Raw genomic sequence first — 15,831 nt, 5'->3', positions numbered from 1 at the left:
TTACAGCCGCGCTTTAGTGTGCGTCTTCATCCAATTTGTTCCGTTTAGTCTCAGACTGCGCGCATTTCTTAAAGCAGCACATCGCATCAAAATGGTTTTTAAAATTGACTCTGAAGTTATTGATTAAGAAGGTTTTAATTTCCGGCATAGGATGAAAATTGTAGCCTGGGGGCTAAATGATGTGACATTATCGAACAGATTGCATTCAAACGAAGGAGACGGTTTAATAATGGGCGTTTTTTTGAATTCATTTCACATGCCGTGAAATGTGTGAGGCAGCTTTGGATGAAAGTGCCTTAAGCACTTGGAATTACAAAAACAATGGATGTAGCTTGCTTAAAATTTGTGGGATGTAACAACAAAATATGTAAGTCATATATATCTCTCTCTCTCTCTCTCTCTCTCTCTCTCTCTCTCTCTCTCTCTCTCTCTCTGTGTGCCAAAATTGCCAACAGGCGCTCCAAAGATCTACATTTGATATGAAAATGAAACCCTACTATCGAGATAAACAGTTGAATGGTACATTTGGGGCACCTCTCCCCCAAACCACTGGCCTTAATCTCCCAACAACACAGGAAGCTTCTTTGATATGGGGAAGGCGATCATACTGATAATACAAAATAATTCAGCAAAACCGCACTGTCTTATCATTCCAAACATGCGGCACGGAGGCAAGTAAAACATAAATAAACCGCTAAATATCTAAAAAGTATCAAGTGCCGTCAGAAAACCGAAACATTTCATTTTGGCAGACGCTACCCAATTTTTCCCATGTTATTTTGGCTGATTTTTGGTGTTTTTGTTAATCCAAACAAAAGATGGCATATAATGCAAGGTTGTTTACATGGGGGATATAAAGAGAGCTGACAACTCTTATAACACGAATCAGATGGCCGTGCGGTGAGGCCGAGTCTCGGTAACGCTAATTACTACTACCTCAGATGCCCCCTCATAGCCGAGTACATTTACCAGGGGAAACTATTATTACATCCGACGAAATAATTCTAAGTAGTTACATTTTTATTTTACATCAGTGATTATTCACCTGCGGTCGATATACCAGGATGTTGTTATAAAAAGGAAATGAAATGATTTTTACAACTCAGCTGATTGGAAAAATATAATACAGCTTGCTTCTGATGCATACTTATGAAATGATATTTACTCATTGAAAGTCTATATATAAATGTTTTATCAAATTATGCAATAAAATCTTAACCCCCCCCCCCCTAAAATCTAAACCTTCACAACATTAGAATGAAATTTTTTTTGTTATTAAAAAAGTATCACAGAGGAGGTAGTTATCCATTTTAAATAAATTTTCACTTTTAGCTTAAAACATTTTCAAGAAAAATAATTGTACTACTTGAGTGATGGAAGGGTGAATCAGATTGCGTTTAATGCATACTTTTTAAATGATCGTTAATCAATAAAAGTGTAACCGTAAATAAATTCATTATGTAATCGATTCATTTAACTACCTCCTACCCATCCCACCCTCGCACATCTCTATCATAACCATACAGTTTTCAATTAACCTGAACTAATTGATCTGGGCTTTAAAAATTAACATGTATCATTGTATTGTATTGTTTATTACCAAGAACCATACGATTCATAGGTTTAACATATATACATAAGTGAACAAACATATGAAAACATTTTAAAAAACAAAAACAAAAAAGAAAGACCATCACAATCTTGTATTGGACTGCGTGTGCACATAGCAGTCTGCAAAATATACATGACAGAAGTAAACAGGATAACGAAGAGTATATTATCAAAACAAAAATTAATTAACAAAATCAATTAACAAAAAAAAGTAATGACCTACGTTGCAATGTCTATAACATTATTGCAAGTATCCAAGGACATTTAGTAAATAAAATAAATAATGACATTGAAAATGAAATTATTAAATACTTTAGAATAAACCAATGTATAAATATGCTGACCGGTTTACAATAAACAAATTAAAGTATAATTTAGTGGGGTTTTTCCGAAAGGTGTGTATTCTCGAGCTCAAGCATCTTGGTTCGTTACATTTTTTTGGTCTCGTAGGACAAACGTGTATGGTAAAAGGCAATAATCAGCTTAACGAGAGAACTGTAAATTATCATGATAGGATATTCCTTAACGTGAAAAATGGTTGAAAGTTCTATTGTACATGTAGATTATCATGATCGAATATTCCGCCGTTTTCCGCCGTATATTAACGTGAAAAATGGTTGTAAGTTCCAGTGTAGATAATCATGATCGGATATTCCGCCGTATATATAGATTACAGAGACAAGAAGTGTGTGATTTATTGTACACGTGCACGTATCTCTTGTACACATTCATTGGCGACGCCTCTTTTTTTTTTTTACTCGTCCATGGGCGATGCCTTATTTTTTTTACACGACTGAACACGTGTTTTTGGATCCAATTATATTACACACATTTATTGCAAACTTCGACAAGAAGATACTCAATGAGTAATATAAGTACACATATCAATTTATTTTACACGTACAGGTATTTGTTGAACAAAGTAATACATTGACGGATTATTCATTGTAAGCGTTTGTGTTTCAAGTGCGATTTAAGACACAATACGTTTTGTACAAATATTCAAAATTGTTGACGCGTGTTATACCACATGCATAATTTATTGTACAGTGAAATCTTAAAGTAACAGTACCCTGAAAACGAGAATCCACTCTTTATTTTGTACACGTATTGTTCCCCTGTTATCGAACACGTATCTGCTTTTCGCATTCACTATTCTCATTTAGCGCACACGTATTATATATGTACTTTATATTATAAATCTGAAGGAAGGTATAACAATGTATTCTCCCTGCTTATATTTTACGTCAGTTTTTTTTCATACAATTCTAATTTCATTGCATGCGTTATAGCACTTTTATAAAATTTTGTGTTTTATGCTAACGGATTTTATTCCCTTAGTTTACGTATTTTTTGCATTGCATTGACGGATACGTACGTATTTGTGTTGCACGCTGACGACCGCAATGATTACACGTAGCTACATGGCTTTTATTGTACACATTCATTTGTTGTTCCGCACTTGAGTTTACACTGAAAGTTATCTTACCTGTAATAAAATTCTTGAAATGTCTGTGGCCGTTTTTTACTTAAGGAACTACCGGTATATACTTATAGGGGCAAATATATATTAATCACGTATTGGACTAATGTCCGCATTCCTCTTCTAAGTGTCTTCATAACTTAAATTATACTACGTTTTTTGGGCAAAAAACAGTTGTACTAAATTTAAATCATTTGATCACGTGTACACACAATTATTTTACGGGTATGCGTTGACGAATTACACCTCAAGTTTGATTGCCTTCTGTTGATAGTTACTTGGCGATTTACACTTTATTTATTGTTCAGCATTATGGTATTACAATCTTCTACCATCACCGTAGGCCAAATGATTGATATGACAATCATCAAGCAAGTGTCATCTGTACAAATAAAATTGAACCTATAAAATGTGTGACAAAATCGTATGCATTATATTAACAATATATATACATCATAGACACAGTATAGCTAGGATAGACAACTCTTTTTGATTTGAATTACTTTTCATAACTTTTTTGTAGGGAACACCTGTTGTTATTAGGGATCGCTTTCATTCTGGTTGGCCTGGCGCGAGGTGAAAACGTCCTGACGTCATACCCATGTCCACGTCAGTGCAACTGTTACCAAGGAAGCGTGGATGAGGAGGTCGTCAGCATCGTCTGCCGAGTGGATTATATCCACCCTGATGATGATTTTTACGTCATCCGTACCCAAATAACTAGCATATTATACATTATCTGTACAGAGAAAGATACGTTATCACACGTTAAAGACGGAATGTTTAACAACTTGGAATCTTTCATGGGGCTAAGCGTCGAGAACTGTAGAGTTTCGTACATGCCAGGAAATTTTTTATCCGGGTTACAGTCACTGGAACAAATCGAAATCAAATCGGCCGGAACATTGGAAATGGAAGATTCCGTATTTCATCAAGTACCAAAACTTACTCACGTCACGATTGCCTCTAGTCACGTGGTCAAAATGCCTGATCTCTGCAAATTATCAAATTTGAAGTTCCTTAATGTTAGCGATAATGATTTTCAGTCTATGGAATCTACAGGTGTTTTATGTAAAAATGACACAGTTCTACCACATCTTACCACCCTAATTTTGGACAAAAACTCAATTTTCAATATTTCCTCCGGAAGTTTGAAATCTTTGCCAAATTTGAACGACTTCCGAATTGCTGACGGAAACCTTGTGAATATAGAAGAAGATGCCTTATCAGACATACAGAAAATAACATTCCTTGACCTCACGAATAATGCCATCTCAAACGTTTCAGTGTCTCAATTTTCTTGGAACAGAGAGCTAGAAGTATTGGGACTGGGTCGTAACCCTTTGAAGCAAATCCACCCAAAAACATTTTCCAGTGTCAAGAACTTGATCGTATTAACGTTGGACTATTCAGGTCTTGATAACGCAGTATGGGAGTCTTTGTACCCCTTTCGTCAGTTAAAAGACCTACAGTTACAAGGTAATAGCGTGACAATGCTTAATCGCACGGTGCTGCGCAGCCTCTCCTCGCTCCGAAACCTTGACTTAGGTGATAACAGGATCTCAGATTTGTCAACCGAAATGTTTCAAGCAATGGCAGAACTGCAGTTCTTACATGTCAATCAAAATAATTTGACGGAGATAAGAAATAATACTTTTCTTGGATTGCAAAAACTAGTTGCCCTTGACCTGCGCGGAAATCGAATCAAAACGATCGAGAAAAGTGCATTCAGTCATTTTGTTTCACTCGCAGAACTTGATCTGTCAAACAACTGTTTGTCAAAGATCCCCAGCTTCAATAACGCGACAACTTTACAGTCACTAGACCTAAGTTCTAACTATATTCAATTGCTGTCTTCCAATGCCTTGAAAGGACTACAGAACCTTCAAAATTTGGTGCTGTTTAACAACAGTATAAAACAAATAGAAACTGGTGTTTTCCGTTTCGTGCCTGCACTACAGACAGCCGACTTCTCCTTTAACGAAATACATCGCATTTTAAAAGAAACGTTTGAAGGTCTGCAACAGCTGTCCACTCTTTTTCTACAAAACAACCTCATCGAGAATATTTCAATCGAAGGGCATGGTATACCTAGCCTCAGAACACTCAATTTGAGCTCAAACCTATTGTCCTCTAAGATTGCGAGTGGAATGTTTCCGGACAACGTAGAAAACCTGGATTTATCCTACAACAACATAAGTGACATTACGGAGTATGCTTTCTATAGCTACGAGCATCTAAGAAGACTATCTTTGAAAGGAAACAAATTGACGACACTCGCCATGAATGATCTTGCGGTTCCTATAGATCAAAGTAGGAGAACCATTGTGTATATTTCAGACAATCCATTTGATTGTGACTGCAAATTGATTTGGCTGCGAAAGAAAGTAAACGAGATAAGCATGAACAGCGGATTTCCGATGGTGGGGGACATCTACTCCGTGCAATGTGAGAAAGGCTATCGGATCCAAGAACCTGTGCCCTTTTATTCCATTCCAACGAGAGATATGCTATGTGAGTATACTACAGAATGTACCAAAAACTGTTTCTGCTGCGAGTTTGAACCTTGCGACTGCAAGTTTGTTTGCCCATATGGGTGTTCTTGCTATAGTAGTGCAGACTTCATGACAACTCATTATGTACAGTGCACCAAACGCGGGCTGACAAAAATACCAGCTGGTTTTCCCGCTTCTTCCACGGAAGTTTCTTTGGATAGAAACAACATCTCTGAAATCTACAGTAGCAGCTTCGTTGGACTGATCTATCTGAGAGTGATTCACCTTGACCATAGTGGCATAACAACTTTAGCCAACAACAGCTTTATTGGACTCCTACAGTTGAAAACTCTTTATCTGAACAACAATGAACTTCAAGAAATAAATAGAGGCGTGTTCAATAAACTCTGGAATTTAACTGAACTTCATCTCGAGTACAACAACATAGCTTACATAGAGGAGGGTGCCTTTTCTGCGCTGACGTCACTGTCCACTCTTTTTCTTGACCACAATCTACTTATTTCCCTTCCACAGTCTGCGACGAACCATTTCTTTTGGTTCCTTAGCAACATAAGACTTGGAGAGAATCCATGGAGTTGTAGTTGTGACGTCATGGCGGAGTTCATTCCGATGGTGATGAATAGATCAGTGGTTATTTCGGATTACAGTGATATGTACTGTAAAGAAACAGGTGAAAATGCAAACTTTAGCATGAAAGAGGTACTTGTTAAACGTTGTACAAACATAACATCAGAACAAGTTTTCGAAATGAAACAGTTGGACAATTGGCCAAACATCTTAAAAATCCTTGTGATAACTGTTGCTGCCATTATTCTTACGACATTTTTTATTATTATAGTCATTTGTTTGTGGCGCCCAATCGTTCTCTTTACCCATCGCAAATGTAAATGTTGTGTTCGAAAAAGATACCCCGAAGACGGGGACAAAAGTTTTGACGCCTTTCTTGCTTACAGTCATAAGGATGACGACTACGTCACCAGAGAATTCATTCCACGCTTGGAGAACGAACTTAAATATAGACTCTGTGTGTATTATAGGGATTTTCCGATAGGTGGCACTATCGCGGACACAGTTGCTAGCAGTATCAACAGGTCAAAAAGAACAATTCTTTTAGTGTCCAAACACTTCAATGACCACGAGTGGAGGAACACTGCCTTCCAACACTCGTTCGGTGGTCTCTTCAAACAGAAGGACAACCACCTTATTATTGTTTTACTAGATGATGCGAAAGGGATGAAGTTGGATAGACAATTAAAAGTTCTCGTGAAGTCCCATCACGTTATAAGTTATCGCGACATGTGCTTTTGGGAGCAGCTTCAGTACAAGATGGGCTCTTCTAAGCGTTCTATCGTTCGAAACAACACCCCTGATTTAATACTCAACCATAGTTATACTCAGCAGCAGGATGCTGATGGTTACGAGACGCCTGTATCGTCGTCTGCTAGTAACACAGAGACAGATAAATGCCGGCGTTCACTGGACAGCATTAACAACATCTACGAAGAAATTCGATCATCCAAACTGTCCGACATCAGTCTTGTTTAGATACAATTCCCTTGAAACCAATCAGCATATAACAATTTGACAGCAACTTATATAAATTTTGAATTTAAGTATACCTAACTTAGCATACGGAACTTGCCATTTTAAAATGAAATACATGTTGTTGTGCGCAATTTGGAAAAAAATAGTGCATTTTGATTTAATGCTAATTTTGCATATTGTACATGTAACTTTTAACCGCGACAATGCATGTTTATGTGCATGTTTTTACTGCCAAAGATATTATGATGTTATATTACATACTTTTGCGTAATGTTCATGCTTTTGTTTTGTATAGTTAATGATTTTATTCAGTCATTAACGTGTTCACAATGCGGGGAATCTCCCTTTTGCAATCAAAATTCTAGTCATTAAACTTTTATTCGTCATTACCGCAGTACGTGTTGCTTCTTTAGTTTTATTGAAAAGATCTGAAGTATTCAATTTTTAAAAATAATTAAAATTATTCTATTTCTCTTCTCTCATAGATGTTATCATAATGGATGGTAAATACCACATTACACATGACCAAACTCAAAATTGTAGTTAATATTTCTTAGATTATACCACTTACAGAGTGAACTACTAAATATACGTCTTTTTCTGAGGTGTGATGTACGAAAAACACCCATTCTATTTATATAAAAACAATGCATTTTATTCAAGAGGAATATTGTATGACAGAGGGTTTTCTTTAAAGCAAAAAAATAATTTTAAAGCTAAGTGCTAATTGGAATATCTGGTCCTATGCTACACTTATTTATTATCTGTGAAACCATTCCTTATTACTATAAATCAGTTTGTTATATTAGTAGCCTACTTTCGACCAGTCAATTTCGAATGCGTTTCAAATGATCAACTCTTAATGGATATCATCGGCCGCGCGTTTTTTCATATACAATGTCATTGTGAATCCATACCCGGTTAGTGGGGAAAAATCTTCTTTGTGTAGATATTTCAAGAAACAACAATTTGAAACCGAGATAGATTAAATTCGATTTAGGCCAAGAATGGACTCTATACAGGATGTTACCTGGTCACTACACGTCATACCCTGACTCAGTTTCCCTTCACCAGGTATTTACTGCCTTGGTTACATTCCTTGTCCTGTTATTGGATGACTCAGTGTCTTTAATTTATCACTTTAATTACTTTGATGAAAGAAAGACAAAGATCTATGTATTGGCTTTTTTTAACAAGTGCAAAGTCTTAAACTATGAAACTAAACTCTTACATCCTTAGATACTTTAAGACCCCGGCCTTTAACAGGCAATTAATCCTCATTTATAATTTGACACTGTTTTAAGTATGTGAGGAATACAAGGATTTTAATTTCCTGTCAATTGACGTCTAGATGGATGCAGCTTTTGACACGAACGCGTGGTGGACCGCAATAAAACAATAGGTTAGACTGAAGAGCCCCCTTCTTAACCCTCGTCAATTGTCAACTACCAGGGACATTCCTGTAATATGACTGTCTTGTGAACTGCAACAAGATGTGAAGAACTGATTCTAATGCCAAACAATGGTAGCATTCTTTTAAGGCACTTAGGTGGGGACAGAACGCCGAGGTACAAGGCGTATCTTAAGTGGATGATGCATGAGAGAGAGAGAGAGAGAGAGAGAGAGAGAGAGAGAGAGGCAAAAGTTTCTGAAATGTATTTAAATAAGCTTTTAATATGAAAAGATAATAATGAAACATGTAGTTTTTCTTTGACTAAATTAAATGTTTTCTAATTATCGCATACTGAGATGAAACTTTTAGCATGTCAAATGCACTTTATTTATTTAATGCGAATTGTTAAATACGATATGTTTTTACTGAAATTTTCCAACTGACCTATTCATGAACATTTCAAAATAAAAAAAAGTTTTCATACAAATTGACCTTTTAAATTTTATTGCTCTGTTCACCTATAAATTGCATACTAAATAAATAATGAACTATACGTTTATTATCATATAATTATAATCTATATTATATGATTGAATTCTGAATAAATGCACATATATGATTATTTTTGTTGAAGTAAAAAATAGTTGAAAACTCGAATAGTAAAGACTCGAATACTCTGAAAAAATTACATTTGACACTTTTTTTAATACTTATAAAATAAAAAAAAAGATTATAGAACAAACTTTCAAATGAAATTTGAAAAACAAATCAAATCACAGCCGTGTGGTTGTTTGCCCGCTCAAGTACCGCACATAATCACATTAAAGACGCAGTGATTAGTCGACTGTGCATAATGTAGAATGATGAAGAAGCCCCGAATTCGTTTCATCCACCCCTACCTCTGTGTTCCCCTTCCCTCTTGCAAAAGTGTTCCCTTAACAATGTTTTATTCTTTAACCCCCGCCACCGAGCACTAGCAAAACTTTAAAAAAAAAAGACAAGGAAAAATAAACACGCAAGAAAAGCTTATAAGAATGATAAATGCTAGCGCTCGAGGAAAAGAAAAGTGAAAGGGGGAGGAGAATTCACATAGAAACATTTCTAAGGTCAAGTGGATTTTAAAGATCGAAATAACTATTTCAATGAGTAATTGAGGGTAATCCTGTTTGTTCTTTATTTGTTTCCTTTTGTTAAGGGAAGAAACGACAGAAATTGCCAATTAATTTTATCACAAGACTCTTATTAATCGATTGACATAATCTAGATAACAACTTTTAATGTCAATAGCCTCATAAATATGATAAATCATGTTTTATCTTTGAATGAAAGTCATTTCAACCTTTGGAAATTAGTCAAAATTGAGTCAAATAATGATAATTACAGTAATAATAAGTAAAAAGAAAACTGCATTCGTGATTATACAATGCAACTTAACACAAGTTATTTTGTGTTGCTAAAATGTTGAAGACGAGTATTATTTTATTTTTGCCATGTTCCTTTTATCACGAATGCAGAAAATTGTTTATCAAATATGTATTACAGAACAAACATGTATGCACTGTTATCTGAGAATGTAAATGTATTAAGTAATTTAGAAAAATTAATAGAAAGAGCAGAAACACACAAAAATTAACTTGTTGTTTGAACTTTAAGTGTTTTATGAAGAGATATGTTCTCAAGCAATGCTGTTGAACTCTATTTGTCTGTGTTTCAAATTCTTTATTTTGTATTATAATCACATTTTGATGATCTGATAAACCTTTTGGCTTAAAGAATGGACAATGACAATGGCATCTCTTTATGAACGTAATATACTCATAATTCATTGCATGTAAAATTATCATATTCTCATTTAATGGGGCATGATGTCTGAACGTAATATTTTCATTATCATAAAACTTAATTTGAAGTCATCGAATGCAAACTATATATACGTGTACCTACCTGAACATGCGTAGTAAGACAGTAGGCTTTTATATAAGAATGTAAATGGAAGAAGATAATGTAGTTGCTTGTTGAGAGAAATTGTTGCCAAAAATGCAGAATTATTGTTATTTTAGTGTGGTGAAGTCTAATGGAGTCTGGTTGAGTCAACATTATCCATGACTCACGGTGATAGGGAGCAATCTGCTTTATGTCAGCAAATTAATTCCAATGAAATAAAACGTTCCTGGGATTTCTGTATTATGCAACTGTAAAAGAGTGGTTCATGTTCCAAATTAGGAGCAACAGTAAAAGAAACAGTGCGGAGATTTCTATCCAAATCATTGTCATCAAACACAATTTGCGGACAGCTCAAAACACGTCGGCCTTATGGTAATGTTTCTATTTATATTCAAGCAAAATGAGTGAATTATTAATGATTTAAAACAAAAAGATCTAATGACTTGATAGCATGATTGTTGCCAAGGCAAGCAATCACGCTACTGGAGTCTGAGACGCCGAGGAAAAAGATGGAATAATAAATAACCAACTCATATTCATCTAATGTCTATGATAAATCGAACATGCAAATATAAATGCATACCTATTACATACCTGCATGATAGAATCATTATTGTTATCTTGTTATCTTAATGTTTTATTAATATTCATATTCAGATATATTATACAACATTATCTCTAAAGGACAGGGAAATCTGATGAAATTTTAAAATCAGGTTTCCCCTTCATTTGCACAAACCAAAGTGTGTCTTTAAAGCACGATATTATGAGCACTTTTGACGAACATTTTACTTTGCTTCCCTCGGACTTTCATTGGTGCACGAATCCTTCCTTACAATGAATCAAAAATAACAATAAAGTTGACTGTCCTTATTTAAATTTTTTTTTTCAAGTTCCTCTCGTCCGCATCGAAGATATAATTGTAGCAATATTTGGCAAACTAGATAAAAATATAAGAATTCAAAAATATAAACTTGCATGTACATGTACCCTAGCTATAGCCGTCATTATAATGATATTTTATATGCTTTGTACCTTCGCACCATAATGACCACACCATTTTGGTCACAAACAACAATGTTTTATGGAGTAACAATATTTAATCAAAGTGTTGTTATTAGAATATCTCATTTATTTGAAAAAGTATATTTTCCGTTATTTTAGCTACCCTTAAAATCTAAAACAATGTTAAGTACACATATCAAGAAGTAAGATACTGTTGCCTCTGGTCTCCACACCTGATTGGATAAAGCAGCAGATATTGCCCAAATCAGCCCTCTCTATATTATACAAAGGTAAAATTCATATATTACTATAAATATAAGTACAACGTTGTCTTCTATAGAAATGCGATAAAACATTTAGATGTTGTGCCTTGAACGGAAATTTACAAGATTGTAAATTGTTTATTTTTTACAATCTCCTTTTTAATATATTTAGGTGCACTATCAAATAAGATAGAATTTTCTACTTGGAAACAGTTTTATGTCAAACCATACACTATCTATAGAATGATATGACCTCAAGTGCCTTAGTTATAACAAATATATATGTTTTCCGTCTCAGTTCACGGTACAGTGTTGCTCTTGAAGGGTTAATGTCATAATCCAAGATAGCGGCTGCTATTTAAAAATCTACTAATAAAGTTGCTTCCCTTTCATTACAATTATCCAAAATGATCTAAAACAGGTCTCATTTTTTCATTGAAAATGTACTTGGTTGGAAGCTTTAGTCCTAAATGAAATAAATCATTTGATGATTAATTTTCTGGACTACTATCACCAAACTTCAAATAAAAAGGATTTTTTTTCCTGGTAAATTTTATCGTTTTCTTGAGATTAAATCAACAATTCATTGTTATATATATATATATATATATAATTTGCTCCTCCATATATTTCTCTGTCTACATCAAAATAGAGTTAACAATGTCGTTCATGAGCTGTTATACGTTTTTCGAGTAAAGTTACAGCCGCCACACTGTTCCATAAGTCTATTTAGAAATGTTTTGTGTTTGTTTTTTCGTTACCTATAGCATGCCATAACAATATTCAAATTAAGCTTTAGAAAATCATATATAATTGTATAATTTATAAGTTGAAAAACAAAATTTCATATAATGTGTAAATATATAAGAATGTACTTTTTTTGTTTATACTATATTTTATCTATTGCAAATTTGTGTTTACGAAAGGTTACAATATATGACGTTAAGTATAAGATTTGCGAAAGTCTTCGCATATTAATTGACTCTATTTAAAAATAAAATAATGATACGTGCATTATCTGATAAGACATTTGGTTCGAGAAAAATTTAAAACTGAATATTGCAATTATTGGAATTTTTATTACATAGTTAAACAAGAACAATAAACAGAGAATAACTCAAATTTTACGGAAAAGAAAACTGATATGAATTATATTCAAACAATATTTATTTACCCAAGTATTGTTTAATCAAGAGATTAAAATACCTGTAAAAAAAGATAATACAAGCACATGTTTTGACGAATGAATCATACATACCTTCACAAACTATAAAGGCATTTGTAAATACTGTGTATTACTGCTCGATGTTTTTAAATTAAGATAAAAGGGGAGAAATCCAAATTAGTGAATGAGAATTTTTTTTATTAAATCCTACATAACAAAAAAGTAAAATGTTAGTAGTCGAAACCATGGCGTTCAGAAAATTTAATCAATAACAGTGCCATACGATTTATCTAAACATTGTAATAAATTTAATACTAAAAATAGTATAAATTCAGAGGTAAAAATATCAGATTATTCACTATTCAATAAAGATATTGAATAGTATCAGGTAAAAGTTAATGTTTTATATCAAAGATTCATAGAAAATATTCATCATGGGTTTAAGTCATCATACACTGTACTTGTTGTATAGATTTACAGAAAAAACCCACCTTCATTAACGATTCTTCAACGACAGCTCATATTTTGTATTGTAAGAAACTGTCGTCTTTTATTCTTCATTGTTGCGAAAGTCGTAGAAGAATCATGACTTGTGAGCCTTGTATCTTGCTTATAATTCTAAGAATGACTCTCAAATTGTATTTGATCATTGGAAATGCATTTCTAATGCATTGTAAATATTAAAAACATAAAAATAGAATTTTGACCAAAATCATGACCATGCCCCTTTAAATTAATGGTAAAATACTGTGTCAAAAGTTTGTTGATATCATCATACATTTGTACAAAGTTTTTGAATAAAGATTGCCAACAAATTTGGAAATTGGAAGCACTAACAGAGTTACACGGTGTACCAAGTGTCGAGGGGATCAACCTGTATAATACTAATTAGATTGCGACCAAATTAAAGACATTTTGTGACGTAATGCATATGCATATGCCATCAAAAAATCTCTTATTTTGTTTGTTTTTTTTAAATAAATTATTGGGACTTTGTTTACATATTTCTGATGTCAATCATACCATAATCGGTTGATGTCATGCTATAACCCATTGTTGCCTGCAATGTTTAAAGTTTAATTAAATGATTTCTTGTCTTTTAACTTTTCATTTCTGAATCAATGTATAAAACTCAATTGCTTTTGTACTGTCTATGCTTATATACATGTCTTCTTTATTCACTGTATTTTATTACTGATTTTAATACAAAATTTATCTTATTTTTTATAGAGGAGTCATATTTTGTTAAGGATAATGGTGGAAAAGCAAGTACATAATCTTGATATGAGACATATGACACATGTATTTCTGTACATACTCTGTATTTTATTTGGGTGTTGTCAAGGGTAAGGGTAAGATCGAAATAACAACAAAAAGGCAGTTTGCGCACCGAATATGATTTTTCTTGTATGTTCTATCATAAAATTGTTTTCAACCAACAAAACTGGTTTTACCGACGCTCAGCCCCCACAATTAATAAAACTGCTGTGATATTTTCATTTATAAATTGCATTCAAAAGATATTTCACAATTGTATTGGGTAAAAAGTTTGTAAGGCGATTAAATAAGTCGGACTTATTCTTCAACATTAATGACTAATAAACCAGAGTCATCGAAAAGTAACAATCTATAGTTTAACATCACATTTTTTGTAATGGAAGCCAAGAATATCATTCCTTGATATAAATTTCCTAAAGTTCAAATATGACACTAGCTGAAATAGTTTCCAAAAAAGAGGGTAGTCAAAATAAACAAGGTATGAACGTGTTACCATACACACACCAAAACACCGATTAAAGATCGAAAGATTAAACCGTTTTAAAAGATGAACAGCGTAGATAAGGAAATATAGACTGCGAGAAGTTTTGTGATATTTTTTATCAAACAATTTAGATTTATGCGAGATCTAGTAATAAAAGCTGAATGAAATGTCAATTTCTGTATATATATCGATCAAAAGGGAATATTATTTAAGAACTTACAATGTAGTATAAAACAACATTGTAACAATAACATCGATGACAAAAACACAAGAGTCATTAAATTTTCTCTATTTTCCTTACGTTTTTCTTTCTTACTGAAACATTAAGAACATCAGAAATTCAAAACAATATATACCATTTAAGAATAATATCCTAAGTTAGTAAACATATCATCTTCAGAGCTAAAAATTGAAATTTCAAAACATCATTTTGTAAGCTAAGATTATGTTTGGTTCTGTATATTAAGGTTTCTTTCTGACCTATTTTCATCATCAAATCTATGTTTTATTATATTTTTTCTGGTAAAGTGAATCGTTTTCTTGAGATTGAAATCAATAACCCATTCTAAACAACTCTATAGCTACACATGTAATTATATGCTTCTACAACAACATAGAGTCAACAATTGATAGTTTAAGCTGTGTTAAATATCAATTCAAACACTGGATTGTTTAAAAATATGTGTCGGTATTTAATTTATAAAGAAAAATCTTAATGAAAAACAACCCGAAGACAATGCCGTTCATGCGCTGTTATACGTCATAAAGGCCCGACTGGCTGGGTGTTAAATCTTTGCTTATTGCTTCTAAAAAGTCCATATAAATAAAAAAAATACATATATATATATATATATATATATATATATATATATATATATATATATATATATATATATATATATATATATAATGTACATTTTAATTGATCCTTGTCAGTATATTTCAAATAATAATACCTGCTCTATCTGACAATTCGAGAAAAAATTGAAACTGAATAATGCAATTACAATTATTGGAATTTTTATTTATAGTAAAACAGGGACAATAAAAAGGGAATGAATCAAACATTACGGAAAAGAAAACTGATGTTAATCATATTTAAACAATATTTATTTCCCCAAGTATTGTTTAATCAAGATATTGA

The 15,831-nt window shown here is 33.0% G+C and overlaps 1 protein-coding gene across 1 annotated transcript; it reads left to right on the top strand.

The window, feature by feature from the left end:
- Nucleotide 1: 1 nt before the first annotated feature.
- Nucleotides 2-7,544, top strand: LOC128183988 (toll-like receptor Tollo). The gene is made up of 2 exons (XM_052853238.1): nt 2-367; nt 3,618-7,544. Coding segments are annotated over exons 1-2 (3,540 nt in total). The 5' UTR covers nt 2-365; the 3' UTR covers nt 7,156-7,544.
- The last annotated feature ends 8,287 nt before the right edge of the window (nt 7,545-15,831 follow it).

Source organism: Crassostrea angulata, chromosome 5 (assembly GCF_025612915.1).
Source record: "Crassostrea angulata isolate pt1a10 chromosome 5, ASM2561291v2, whole genome shotgun sequence".
Classification (NCBI taxonomy): Eukaryota; Metazoa; Mollusca; class Bivalvia; order Ostreida; family Ostreidae; genus Magallana; species Magallana angulata.
The sequence above is the reverse complement of the archived record's forward strand: the minus strand, read 5'-3'. Positions and strand labels throughout refer to the sequence as shown.